The 14,081-nt window shown below is 46.2% G+C and overlaps 1 protein-coding gene across 1 annotated transcript in view; it reads left to right on the top strand.

Moving 5' to 3' along the window:
* The window catches only part of nrp2a (neuropilin 2a), a 64,480-nt gene that overhangs the window by 13,869 nt on the left and 36,530 nt on the right, over positions 1 to 14,081 (top strand). Inside the window, exon 3 of the mRNA XM_073462428.1 lies at positions 7,148 to 7,329. Within this exon, the coding sequence (XP_073318529.1) occupies positions 7,148 to 7,329 (182 nt within the window). The remainder of the gene's footprint in view (positions 1 to 7,147; positions 7,330 to 14,081) is intronic.

Below are 14,081 nucleotides of genomic sequence, written 5' to 3'. Positions count from 1 at the left end.
AGGGAGAAAGCGAAGGAGGTGAAGAGAAGGTGGAGGGTGATGGCTGAGGATGAAAGGAGAGATAGATGATCTGCCAGAGGTCATGACTAAAGGGAGTTGTTCAGTTTCCAATCTGTCAATATCTGGCTCATGGCCGGCGTTTAGGTCAAGATCACAGTCATCACAGCCAGCGGTCACGACTGTAACGCTTGCCCTAATGATGATATAATAAGTAAAAGGTATGATTAAATATAAAAGGCAGTGTTATCAACCATTTGAATGCTTTCTTTGATCAATTGCTCTCGCCTAGCAGAGACATTTAAGTTGTGAAGTCATTTCCAGCAACCGCCAGTCTACACAGGAAGTTGCAGAAGTCACACTCCTGATAGATCCGATTCCAATTTATAAAAAATTTAACCCATATGTTAGTTTGTGTGCGGTCTCCAATTGTTTTAATTATGACAGGTAAGCCTATTAAAATGCTGCCTGTGATTTCTGTTGCATTTTACATGAATTCTTATGTAAATCAGCATCATATCAGTTTGCTGCTGTATATAAATCAGCCGAGCAGACACGTCCCTCTCAAGCTACATAAATAAACATTAATAGTCAAACGCTGAAGAAAGATGTACAAGTCAACAGCTTTCACTATTGATCTGTCAGATATTTACAATGCCAGGGCTTCACATCTGTACAGATGTGATTTTAAGAATCCCCACATCCCACTTAATGGAATTTTTTTGTGTTACTAAACACTTTGATAATCAGCCTTTTACCATTTCTGGAAATGTACGTACATTTTTAAATAGTTTAGGCCTTAGAAAACCTGTTAAACACCTGTTGGCTGTTGTAGGTTCCAGGCAGGGCATAGAAGCTCCTATTGGGTCAAATGAGGTGTCAGGAGTGCAGTCGCCAATCTGAAACCAGCATGTGGCTTATATTCAAAGGACAAACTGAGTCACAAAGCAAAATAGGTGGACGATTGGGACCGATATCAGTCTGATGTTATAATTATCGTATTTTATGCAGTTTATGTGAATGTATTTATCTCAGACCACTGAACGTCACCATCAGCCACACAACACAAATCGTCAGCGATCGATTCTGCGCTGGCCTGGCTCATCTCAAACGGGCCGAGTGCATCAGAGCTGTAAGCGTAGGCTCATGCAGCACTGTTTTCCTCTCTACGTGAATCTCTGCAGTCCACTGGAGCAAGTGTCTGGCTGAACTGCAACACAGTGAGGAAAATCACCATCGCAAATATATGTTGATATAGGTCGATTAAAATGCATCCAGCGGGGGCAGCGGGGTCACGGCTTCAGCTCAGACAGCAGTTACAGTCTGATGTTTCAGATCGATGGCGCACTAGAAGGTCTGGGGCCGAGCCCAGACTGCCTGTGGTCAGCGGTTTGGCCCCGGTCATCTGTAAGTATGAATCTGTGATGGACAGCAGAGTAGGGAGGTGAGGCATGAGGAGATGAGGAAGGGGAGTGCTATTTGTTTTTGGGCTAGATTGAAGCTGGCAGGCCCTGGTGATCTGCAGGGATTTTGCTTGCAGAATCTAGTTAATATTTCAGAGGCACTTATGGTTTATTAGAGTCCCCATCGAGGGTGGGAGGAGTGGGTGGGAGTTTGTGTGTGTATGTGGATGCTTGTGCATCTGGGCGTGTGTCTACTGCATACCCCCCGCCTTACTTAATTTCTGCTTCTGTACATCATCAAGAGGGAGAAGAAAGAAGCGACAGGCAGTTGTTCATTGTTTACCGGATCGGGATCTTGTGGGTTTCTGCGCTCTGAGACCGGGAAGAAAAAAAACACAATGGAGCAGGAGGGAAACTCATTTCAACCGAAGGCCTCAAGTGCCTTAGTGCAGCCAAGTTTGGTTTGCTGATATTCTCCAACAGCTGTTGCTCTTTTATTGTCACAAACAAAATAAATCAGACGGACCATGACGCACCCACAGCAAATTACATGTTAATCTATTGTGTAATTGCGACATTCCCAATGAAGGCTTTATGTATTTTTGCAGGCATTTAGATTAAACTAAATGAAACACAACCTCCCAGGCTGGTTATTTCTCAGACGAGTCGTTAAATGCAGACAGGCAGGTGGTTAAATGAGAACTCCTTTGCTGATTTCACAAAAGATAAAAGAAGGAGCAGCGACAGGGTTTTACTGATCTGCCGAGCCCCGAAGGCCACGGAGGCTAGTTGAGAGCCCTATAAATATACATCCATTCAGTGTATACACACCGCAGCTATGTTTCTCTGTGGTTAGGTGCCGATGCCTGCAGGAAATGTCCCCGGTCCCCAACAAACAGCAAAGGTGTGAAAGGCAATTAGTTGTTTTGGCGGAGGGGGTGGAGTGATATATGAGAGCAGAGGAAGAGAGGACATGTCTGGACTGGTGCAGAATTACCGGCCCTTAAGGGTTTTCAGTTTCCTTTACCCCTCTCCCTCCGCTCCTGCTATTCTCTATGGGAGAAATGAGGGAGGGGTGAAACTGGTGCCCCGTAATGGCTCCCTTAACACACGGCCAGTCATGCGGACCCAGACAGACTGCTAGACAGACAGAAAACTGGGAAGGGGGGAACTGATTGTGTCAGACATAGGCGGGGTTTTGGATCAAAACAACCTCCCTAATGGAATCTGGATCAGGATGGGGGCAGCGTGGATGCTGGAATGTATTTGTGAGTGGTATGCGATGTTAATGCGTGTCTTCATGGGTGCAGGTTTTTCTGTGCGGATGATTTGTGCGAGTGTGTGTGTGTGTGTGTGTGCGCAGTGTCGTGGAATGCGTGCGTTGGAGAGAGACAGACAGCGGGCTCTCACACGTCAGGCCCTCATGCATGTATTCATCAGAGCCTGGGGAGAGGCTGAAGCGAACAGGTCAATAATCACATCTGAGGAACACTCACTCACTGACGCTAATCCACGACAGGAGGAGCGAGCGAGACAGAAAGAGCGAGAGAGAGAGAGGGATAGAGACCCACTCCAAAATCAATTAAAACCTAATTAGGCTCTCAGCTCTTTCGCGGGCCTTTTATCCTTGGTGTTGGCGATACGGCGTCGAGTGTGTGCGCGCACGCCCGTGTTTGTCTACATCTGAGTGTGCTTGTGCGTCTGTCTTTTTGCATGAGTGTGTGTGCGTTCGTTGGCACATGCTCGAGTGTGTGTTTTCCCTAAGCATGTGTCAGTTACAGCCCTAAGCAGGCGTACTTAGGGATAGCCGTGGCTCTTACCGGCTCACCGTGGGAGCTTGCCTTGCTAAAGCCTCTACGATCGCCTCTGTAATGCAGGATTACAACCAAGACATGTATAAGAGAATTGGACAGCAACTTCTTTACTCACTAGCTCAAGTGCTCTTCAGGCCTACTTTTGAGCTGATTTGCTTCAGCTCCAACCATCACATTTTTTTAAAGGGCCAGTTCACCCCAAAACCAAAAGTACATGTTTTCCCTCTTACCTGTAGTGCTGTTTATCCATCTAGATTGTTTTGGTGCAGATGTCTGCCCTCTCTCGAATATAATGGAACTAGATGGCACTCGGCTTGTGGTGCTCAAACTGCCGAAAAACACACATTTGAAAAACATACATGTATTTTTGATTTGGGGTTGAACCGTCCTTTTAACTGTAGCACATTACAAGTATGTAGCGGGACGCTCAAACTCATTAGTATGTCTTTTTGCCAGTGTCATGGGACAAAGTCTGACTGTATGGATTGCTTAAGAGGGGATCCGTTTTTGAATAATTCACATGTGTTCTTCCATCCTGGTGCACAGATATAATGTGAATTGATGAAAGAGCACTCAAGAGAGTCAGTGTTGCACTTACAGCTGAGGGGCTCGAGAGAGACAGACGGAGTCAAAACTACCGCAGCAGAGGCAGATCAATGCTCACTTTTAGCCAGAAAACACTGCAGCTCCCACAATCCAACTTGATCCCACCTTTGATTAGACTCCTCCATCCCTGATAAACACTGTCATCTTTAAAACTCCATGCCACACAAGGGCGCACCTCAAGAATTGTAGTCCCCAAGTAGGTCTGATCGTGCCATTTTCTCAAATTCTATACATTTTCAGTTTAGTGGAAGAGGCCACTTCCTACATGTGGTCATGTTTTCACGATACCAACAAAGATGTGGTGACATTACAGGCTCACTGCATCATTTTCACACTTTGATCCTCACCTGTGCGCGTGCCATTCTCACCCAGATTAATGTGGTCGGGATTATCCCTCCATCAGCAGTCTCAGCTTGAATGCTCTGTATAGGAATCAATACATTGCAGGAATGAGATAGACCAAAAAAAGAGGCTTAGTGACTCTACTTAATCCAGGTTTAATTCCAAGCTGCACTACAAAAGCAGTCTTAGTGCTTAGACGGCACCGAGAAACACAGCCTGCCGTTGATTCGTACCCCTCGGCTTTACTTAATACTTTTTAAGTTTGAGGAAGTAGTGAGCAAAAAAAAACAGACAGTTTTCTGTTTGGAATATTAGCAAGATGCTGCGTTAGTGACTCAAAAACCCAGAGACGTCTGTGATGGCTTTTCAGCATCAAAGAGCCCATCACAGTAATTAGTGAGACAACAGCGGCCCCGTTGTTGTTTCTGACAGCTTCGTCATACGGACTAATTGAGAAGAGTGTGTTTGAGTGTGTGTGTGTCGGGAGGGTGTCCTCAACGTAGCTGCAGGGATCCTGCTGCGATGCAGTTAGTTACGCAAGGAATCACAATAAGCGAGGTGAGGAGAGAGAGAGAATCAGGGATGAATAGTATGGAGACGGAATTACAAGGAAATTATTCACAGTTTAGCGGGAAAATGCAGATGCACACACGTAGAGCAGCAACACAAACACATGCTTACAAAAAGAGGGAGAAAAGTGAAGCCTACTTTTAGGATGATTGCCCGTTTAGGAAGAACATTACATTACTCAAGAAAAAATTCAGTGTAACGTACAGAAAACAACACTTAAACTCTGAGATAGCAACAAACAGAAATTATGGAGTTTTCCACACCTTCAAATATTGTCCCAACCCCAAATTGCTACCTTTAAACCTAGTGGTTCACTGTCAGCTGCCAGGCGTGAGAGGCCCTTTCTTAATCATATCAACAAAGGCAATGCATAGAAGAACTGTGTTTCATGGTGAATAACAGTTTTTACTCACCTGTCTGCAGCCTCAATATATCAAATAAACGGAGGGATTGAAACTTTCTTTGGGATTAGCATGTGGAGCAGCAGATGGCTTTGGCACACATGCAGGGAGTGTAGATGCATTTTATACATACTGACAGTGATGCAAGGGTGCTTTAACTTTTGAATAAAACTATCATTCATTAGTCACACTCTACTCTCTCACACTGAGGTGTTTATTCTCTCTAAAGGGGGAGAAAATCATAATATGGTACAATTTTTAACTTATAATCATCACCGTGAAAGTTCCCCAGTTGATTAATTACATTAAGACAATTATTTTTTGCATTACAAGTTTTACGAAGTGTTCTGTTTAAATATGCAAATGAGACGCCGTCTGATTAAGAATGCACTCATTTGCATACATTTCAAGAAACCGAAATAAACACAGGGTTTATGTTTTCATCTGAGCTTTGTGGGGGCCTCGAAAATAACCAACTTTTAGATGAATTAATAAATAATAGCCTCGAGAGTAAGACTTTGTAGCAACGTAAGGTCCAGTGGCAAAGTGCATTTCTGTGGAAAACATGTTTCTTATAGCGTATTTGTGTCACTGACTTAAATAATTCTCATTACGTTGAAAAGTGCATTATTTGTAATCAGAATTACGGTTTGTTATGTCACGACCCCCACAGATGTGTGATTTAACTGCTCTAACAGAAGCTCAGACCTCCTCCTTATGGGACTCCCACTGGCTCCAACATAACTCGAACCCTGAACACCTAAATGTGTATTTTGGACATTTTCTTTAACCTGTCTGATGACACAAAACAGCCCAAAATCTAAAAGCTGACAAGTGCATGACCTGTTACCTGTTTCCTCTTAGTATCTACTTTATATGGGTATAGAGGCCTATTTCTGACATGGCAACAACACCATGTTTTGCATATGAACAAGCAAAAATACACAGCAGACTGGAACCATGATTACTTGTTATCCGTGAAGACACTTTTTTTGCGTTTTACATTTTCTGCGACTGACTGACAGTTCAGTGAGCGACGCCTCTGTCTGCGACTCTGGCTGCTTCGTGTGTCTATAAATGTTCGAGGAATGACACACAGGGTTATGAGCTAATTCTGGATCAGCCAGGTGGGCTCTCTCTTGTTTCTCCCTCTCACACACACATAAATACACACAAGCACACACTGACCTGACAGTTAAGAATTTGCTTCTATTATTCAGGGTCAGTTGGCTAGTCAGAGGTCAAGATGAGCTTAGAGCTCAAGCATGTGGACGCTAAGAAGCCAGGCGTCTTTGCATTTATTTATCTGATTTCTCTCTCAACCCACCCGCCGTGCTGCTAACGTCCTCACCTTTCCTCTCCCCAAGCCCTCACCTCTTTATTTTTTCATGAGCTTCTCTGTCTATTTTTATGCTTCTTATTAATGAATCCATCCAGCTGTCTATTTGCCTGCATCTTCCCCCTCAAGTATGTTCTGTTTCAAACGCAGCCCTCCCTCCATTTTCCTTCCTGTGATCCAGGATTCGATGATTTGGGGATTGGCTTGCCTCGAGCTGATGTAAAAGGGATCTGAGTTTGTTGTCCTGAGAAAAACTGGGTCGTAAGCGCTAAATTTATTGAATGCAGCTGAGGGGAAAGAGCAAAAGTAAGGTGGAGCCAAGACTGTGAGAGATCTATTTCCTCATGTCTTAATGTTGTGTTGTGTTCCTAAATGCTTTGCTTGGACACTGTGTGTTCTGTCCGGAGGCTGAGCTCTGATGGTAAATAGGCCCACACCTGTCTGGTTTTTATTAGCTTAGCTGGTTGCATAACCCCATAACTATCTATCTATGTTTATCCACCCTCCGCCGCCCCCTTTTATCTATTTTATTTCTCTTAATCCTTTCCTGCGGCATTAACCGCAATGTAAGCTGAATGTTAAGATCATATTCCGAAGGATGCCTGTAGAAAAACATCGTAAAGCAACAGGAAATAATCTCTTCCTTTGTTTTTTCTCTTTTTTTTTGTGACTCAGGTATGACTTCATCGAGATCCGCGATGGGACTTCAGAAAACGCTGACGTCCTGGGTCGACACTGCAGCAACATCGCCCCAGCGCCGATCATTTCATCCGGCCCCTCCCTGCAGATCAGATTCGTCTCAGACTACGCCCACCAGGGGGCGGGCTTCTCTCTGCGCTATGAGATCTTCAAGACAGGTGAGGGACATGATTGGCAGCTTAGAATGGGAAAGTTATTTGGATTGGTTAGTTGGGTCTGTGTTCATAATGCTGTTTGGCGATGTACTTTGATCAAAACTGCAACACGATTTATCATTTGAAGTCGAATAAATTTCAAAGATGGTTTTTGTCTTTTTAGTTTTTATAGTTTATTCTAGTTATAGTTAATTAGACGTAAGTTATTTCACAGTTAACAACCAATGAAATGCTGGAATATGGAACAAAAAACTCACTGAAAGTGCTACAGCTACTCAGTCACTGACCGTGTTCGTTACCACCGTGGGCCCGGGTCTACAGCTCGTTGCATGTAATCTATCTCAATGTCTAAAAGTTTTGAGATCTTTGTGGGAAACATGAGTTCCAGATAACAGCTTTCACACTCTGAACCCGACATAAGGCTCCGCTGTACATTAAGTTAATGATTTTGTCCTGGTGCCCCATGTTAATGGCCCGAAACCTGTGATCGTTCACACCAACACTCTCACAGCAATTTACATCAGCAGAGGCAGCCGGGCATGTAAACAAAAGTTAGAGAGAGGGGAGAAGAAAAAATACCAAACTACTTTCAAGCCGCCTGAAAACATGTGAGGAATGCTTGCTTAATTGGAGCAGGATCCACTTCCTCTGGGGAGACGAGGCGGGCTCGGTGTGGGAGGCGGTGGTGGGATGATGGAGAGAGCTCCGAGGCAACTTGGAAGTTGGACTTAAGGTTAAAGGTTTATGGGTAGAGGCGGAGGCGAGGAGATTGATGGGGGATGAGTGTGTGCCGAAATGGAATTTTCTCGAGGTCGTCGAGGTGCTTGAGGTGAAGTGCGCGTTGCAGGTGAGGTTGTAGTGGAAAGTATATTTGCTTTGGCGGTGGTGGTGAGGTGTGTGTGTGTATAGCAGACGGAGAGGTGAAATGGGCAGGTGGCCTTCAGGCAGCAAGGAGATTTATGTTCAAGTGAGTTACCAGCTGATTGTCTTTGCAGCATTTGTAACCTTTTGTGTCATTCTACAGCAGGCCACCATTCATTTAATTTCGGCTTTTAGGTCTCAAAATGTATCACGATTAAAAAACAAGAAACTTAAAGAGTGTTTCAATTGAAGGAGGGTTCAAGTTAAAGGTTTATGGAGCACAAAAACTGAGCATCCACCAGAAAGAATGCATTGAGTTATGACCTCCTACCTTTTAGAAAATATCTCTGCTTTTGTGTCAAAAGAATGTGACCCAGATTTTGACGTTCAACTCGGTTACCAAGGCCACCAGCTCGAACCCTGACATTGTAATAGTGTAGATTGCATCTGTCACACACACATGCACACACACACACTGGATGGATTGAAGGCTGGTGGATGGGGGATGCGGTTGCCATGGCTTTAACAAGATCCTGGTGTAAATTCAGGGGGTATAAGAGATTGTGTCACTGTGAGAGCACATGTAGGTGTCTGCTCGCTGCATGTGTGGGTGGTTCCACTCAGCTTGTTGTGTGAGATCCTGTCTGTCTGTATGTATGTGGAGGCGGAATGATACATGCACGTGTGTGTGTGTGTGTTGGTGTGTTTTTGAGAGAGAGGGAGAGGCAGAGAGACAGACAAACGGAGACAGACACACTGGGAAAATGATTGGGGTGAAGGGAGACAGGCCGACAAAGGAGGAGTGAGTCAGAGAGTGAAAATGTATTCAGGATGCGTGATTGAGGCCATGTGTTAATTACGGCGTTCGCAGCGCCTGCACGCTCTCTCATCATGGCTGTTTGTCTTACCGTGCCAGGCCAGGGCCATGGGTTCCCACTAAACGCAGCTCGCAACTTCTGACGGGAACGCAGCGATCCCGGCTGAGATGTGTTTATTTACCGGAGTGGAAGTAATCACACTGCTGTTACTTTTATCGTTAATGGGCTTTAGTTGCATTTTTGGTGTAGGTAATTTCTAAGCGACTTTGGAAGACAGTATTTTGAAATCAGTTTGAAAGCTGTAGGGCAGTGTGAGAGCGGTCGCAGATATTTTTGGTACAATGTGTGTACAGTGTGTGGGTTTGTGTTTATGGGTGCGTATGTGTTTTTAAAGGGTGCGTCCCTGCAGAGATAGAAATCTCTGCACACAGCTGGGAGATGTGTGCGCTCAGCTTCCTTCCCATCTTAAACAGACATCACAGCTCACGGTCCAGGCTGACCCCGCCAGACTGTGTCTAGAAGTCAGACTGTCTGTTTGGGCTGTGTGTGTGTTTGTGTGTGTGTGTGTGAGAGAGAGAGAGAGAGAGAGAGAGAGAGGCGTATCTTGGCCTGTTTTTTTTCCCTCGTATGAACTAATGATATCGCAGCTTGTTTTTGTTTTGTTCATTCAAGCCTATTACATAAGCGATGACTGTAACAACTCTAGGGGATTTTGAATTGGACAGGCAATCTGTTTGTGTCAACGTGTGTGTATTTGTGTCAGTGTGTGTGTGTGTGTGTGTGTGTGTGTAATTGGGTACAGTGCAGCGAAAGCTAATTATTTCCAGCAAGGAGGAGCAGGAGTCAACCTTTGACTCTACATCCAGTCCTTATACCCCTCCACCCTTCTGTACGCCTCCTGAGGGGACCAAGGTTTGCCCCCAAAAAAACAACATCCTTCCACCCACCTCACCCACCCATACACACGTATGCCTTAATCCTGTTGTACAGTGAAAGTGCATGACCCCCCCTCCTCCCCGTTATTGTTGTGGCCTACTTTGCTCCTACTCATGCGTGCTTAACCCTTTATTCAGCCCCGACTACCACCACCCCCCCACGCCCCTGCAAATCCCTCATACACTTCCACTTACGTCACGTGCCACTGACGCTGTTACCACGGCTACAGGGGGAAGACTTGCCAGCGAAGCCCCCTTTTACCCAGTCCCCCAGGAGCCCACCACTGGCACGGCTGGACCGCATAGCAGCGCAGCCAATCCAGAGTTAAGACATGGCCGAGACTACCCCAGGGGCGTTGGGTCCCCTCCATGACCGCTGCCGTGGCATCTGTGGGGTCACGGCGGGAGCACAGCCCAAGGCAGGACCCCCCGCCCAAGTGCCAGTCATAACATTGGCCCTGTGCGTATTTCTGATGCTATCGCGTTGATTGGATGTCGACCCCTCGAGTCAGTGACGGCTGTTACTATATGGCTGATTGCCATGTGGTGTTTATTCCTGAAACATCCCGATCCAGCCCAATGCTAAAATTACACACAAGTAATTAACTGGCGATGGGTAAATTAAATTCATGAATAAATAAACCGGATGAGCATGGAGAGTGTTTAAAAGTGATCACCGAGGAAGGGATGATCAGCACGAAATCGAGAACTGGCACAGTAGGAGGCTTTTTTGCTCTTTTTGTGCTCAAGATTAAAAAAAACGTGATGGTGGCGTTCCATTTCACAACACCGAGGCATCAGCATGAAACGTGACTTAGAAGGAGCATTCCTCTCTATATAAAGCTGCTTCAGACTAATGGAGGATGTCTCTCTGGGTCTATAAAAGTGTTGAGCCGTGGCACGCCAAGAATGTTGTTTTTCTTTTGCTGGGTCTTCCTCTTGTTCGCAATCTTGTTGTTGTTGTTATTGTGGATTTTTTTTCCACCCCAACCCCCATGTGTAGCACGCCCCTTCTGCCGCACATTCGCGCACGGATACGCACACATCTCCTCGGATGCCTCAGGAGGGTTTTTCTTCAATGAAACCCTGCACCGAGCTCAAGCAGGGTTACATGAGAGATCCACGTGTGTCTGCGTGCGAGGAGTAGATGTGTGTCAGACGGAGACGGGCAGGTAGGGGTGAGCCGGTTTTGATGTGCGGCAGACGCTTGCGAAAACGCAGAGGTGAGCCCTCAGCGAGAGTTGCGTGCCGAAGACGGGAGGAGCAAGACGACGCCAGACGAGGCAGAGTTAAAAGAGTGAATGAACACAGACCCTGCATGTCGCTGCTGAGAAGACAGGAAACGAGCGAGAAGAAGAGTGGAGGAGGAGGACGAGGAGGAGGAGGACGAGGAGGAGGGGGTTGCCCTGACACAACATGTGGAGCTGCTACTACATCAGGCACTCATGTGCAAGAGTCGAGTGGTTTCTACCCAGCAACTCACCCTCTCGCCCCCCTTCCGTCACACACTCACACATACACACTCACACCATGACCTCCCCATCTTTGCCAGCACACAGCTCTGCCAAATGGCAGCTCATGGTGCGATGCAAGCACCAACCGGGGGCAGGCGTACGGCGAAGCATGTGCGAGTGTGTGTTATGTGCGTGTTTCAGGCATGGGCAGAGGGGTGACGGAGGGAGGTAGTGAGGGGAACTTGTTTTTGGCGTGTTCATATACTGTGAACTAATGAGCGCTGACGAAAAGAGGAGGTACTCATGCATACGCGAAAACACCGCTAAGGGCACGCACGCACGCGCAGACGTATGTCGTGCACGGCAAGTGTAAAACACACAGTTCAAAACACAGAGTGGTGTGTTTGGAGGCGATGGAGTCAAGCTGTGCTCAGATTGAAGTTTTTCTGCAGTAGGACTCCAGACTGCTGCACTGTGACCCAGTAAGAAACAAGGCCAGTGTGTTACTGGGTCTCACACATACTGTGAAGCTATCACACACACCTTCAGACACGGACGCACACACGGGAGGTTCATACGGAGAGACAGGCAGGCCGGCAGCAAAGCATACGCGTGTGAGGAGCTTAATAAAAGGCGTACCCTCACTGGGCATGTGGCTCATGCATACTGCATAGTTCATTTACAGTTCCATTGTAAGCACATTACAGTCACATGCATCTGACTGCTTTAATGGATTCACAGCATTCATGTGTACACACATAGTAACTGTGGACACGCACACATACAAAAACACGCTTAACGCAGAGACGTGAGGTCAGTAGTTGAGTGGAGAGGGGAGATAGCGCCGGTACCTTGCTGTAAATTACCGTCATATTTCAACATGCCTAGTTCTGTGTGTGTGTGTGTGTGTGTGTGTGTGTGTGTGTGTGTGTGTGTGTGTGTGTGTAGGCAGCCAGGCTCCAAGCATGAAGCCCGATGATACACGAGTGTTTTGATGTTGCCGCGTGTGTGTGGGAGTCGACACAAGAGGTCGAGTGTTGCTTTTTAACATGTGGGGGGCGGAATTTGTATATTTGCATCAGTGTTTTCGGCACAGCGTGCGCGCAGAGCAGATAGATTGACAGGTACATGCGCAACACAAGGAGCGAGAAAATGTAAGATAATTGGCGTCACAGATGGAGACGAACAAAGGAGGGAAAAGCAAGAAAAAAACAGACAAGCGGAAGCTTCAGAGAACAGGGAAAAACAAAGCGAGAGACAGTGCGTGTCTCCTGAGTTTTCTCCCCTCCTCTCTCCGTGCTGATTGGGGTCAGTTCTCTGCCATTAACCAAGTGTAGACAGGGGAGGGCCGGAGCAGCCAGTCGACCCTCTGCTTTTATAGGGCTGCCTGATAATAAGGACTGGTGCCTTGGAGGAATGCTGCAGAAGGAATGTGCTGTTAACATGTCTGCGCTCCTGAACACTGCTTTTATGAATATGTATCTGGTTATCAAACCAACCTGGCAGTTTTCTGACACAGTGCAGTGCTGCTGGATCCACTTTCCCAGGTTTGAGGCTTCTCCCCTGAGTCTCTTCAACCTGACCTCCCTATCTGCTTTCCAACACACTTAATGATGGGAAAATACTACAAGAACAGACTCGTTTTCCTTATGCTAGTTATGCGCTTGACAGTTGGGAGCTTCTTGGCAAAGGAAAACGTAAGATGTGTCGCAGATCTTGCACAAGTAATTTCAGCCGGCCTCCCAGAACCACGGCAGCTTGTGAAATACTGATGAAATTTAATCTTTAGGAATTGTGTGCACGGACATGACTCTTTCATTATTTTCGTGGCATTCAGCATGAGTAAAAAATAGAAAAATGTGTGTCCACGTACACAAATTCTTCGGTATTTCACAAACAGCTTATTATTAACATAGAACCGAAATCAGGATCTTTCCCTTACCTCAACCAAAGTGAATCCTGTAGATTAAAGGAACAGTTCACCCAAAAAATAAAATTCAGTCATTATTAAGTGCGATTTAAAGTGAAAACTGTTCGTGGCTGAGGAAGTTGAAGAAGCAAGACGAAGAGGTTGTTAAACAGGAACGTCTGCTGCAAGTGCACTTGTAAATAGCCACAAGAAGAGCAGTGATTTAAGCACCATCAGTTGGTTTAGAAAGGTCACAACCGCAGGCATTTCTGACATGTGCAGTTAAACAAAGATCTAATGAGAATCCTCCAGTCTCTTAGCAACATTATCACATGAAGATATTTGCCCTTCTGGCATGCATAAAAATAGACAGAGACACAGGATGACTCGGATCTAAACAGACCGGACTGTTTATAGAGTTCATATAAAGATATAAATGTTCAAGGCGAATGGACAGACTTAGAAAATGGCCAAGGTTTGTGAATGAAACTGTGTGTGTGACATTTGTGCAGAGACCCGTGTCTATTCTGTGTGTGTGTGTGTGTGTGTGTGCGAGCTGGACCGCCAGCTCCTCCTGCCATCCTCATTGATGTGCCGGTCCATAAACACTCGGCCGTGACTCAGGCTCCCCAGTGGGCCCGCCGAGCAGTGGCTGATGGGTAGATGATCTGAGCCACACAGCTGCCGCCGCTCAAGGTGAGCCGCCCAGGGCGCATAAATCTGCATGGCTAATGAGGAGCCGCCGCAGAGGGCCCACTTAGAACCATTACACAACGTT

The sequence above is a fragment of the Pagrus major genome, chromosome 24 (genome assembly GCF_040436345.1).
Source record: "Pagrus major chromosome 24, Pma_NU_1.0".
Taxonomy (NCBI): domain Eukaryota; kingdom Metazoa; phylum Chordata; class Actinopteri; order Spariformes; family Sparidae; genus Pagrus; species Pagrus major.
This window is presented reverse-complemented; position numbering and strand designations above follow the sequence as displayed.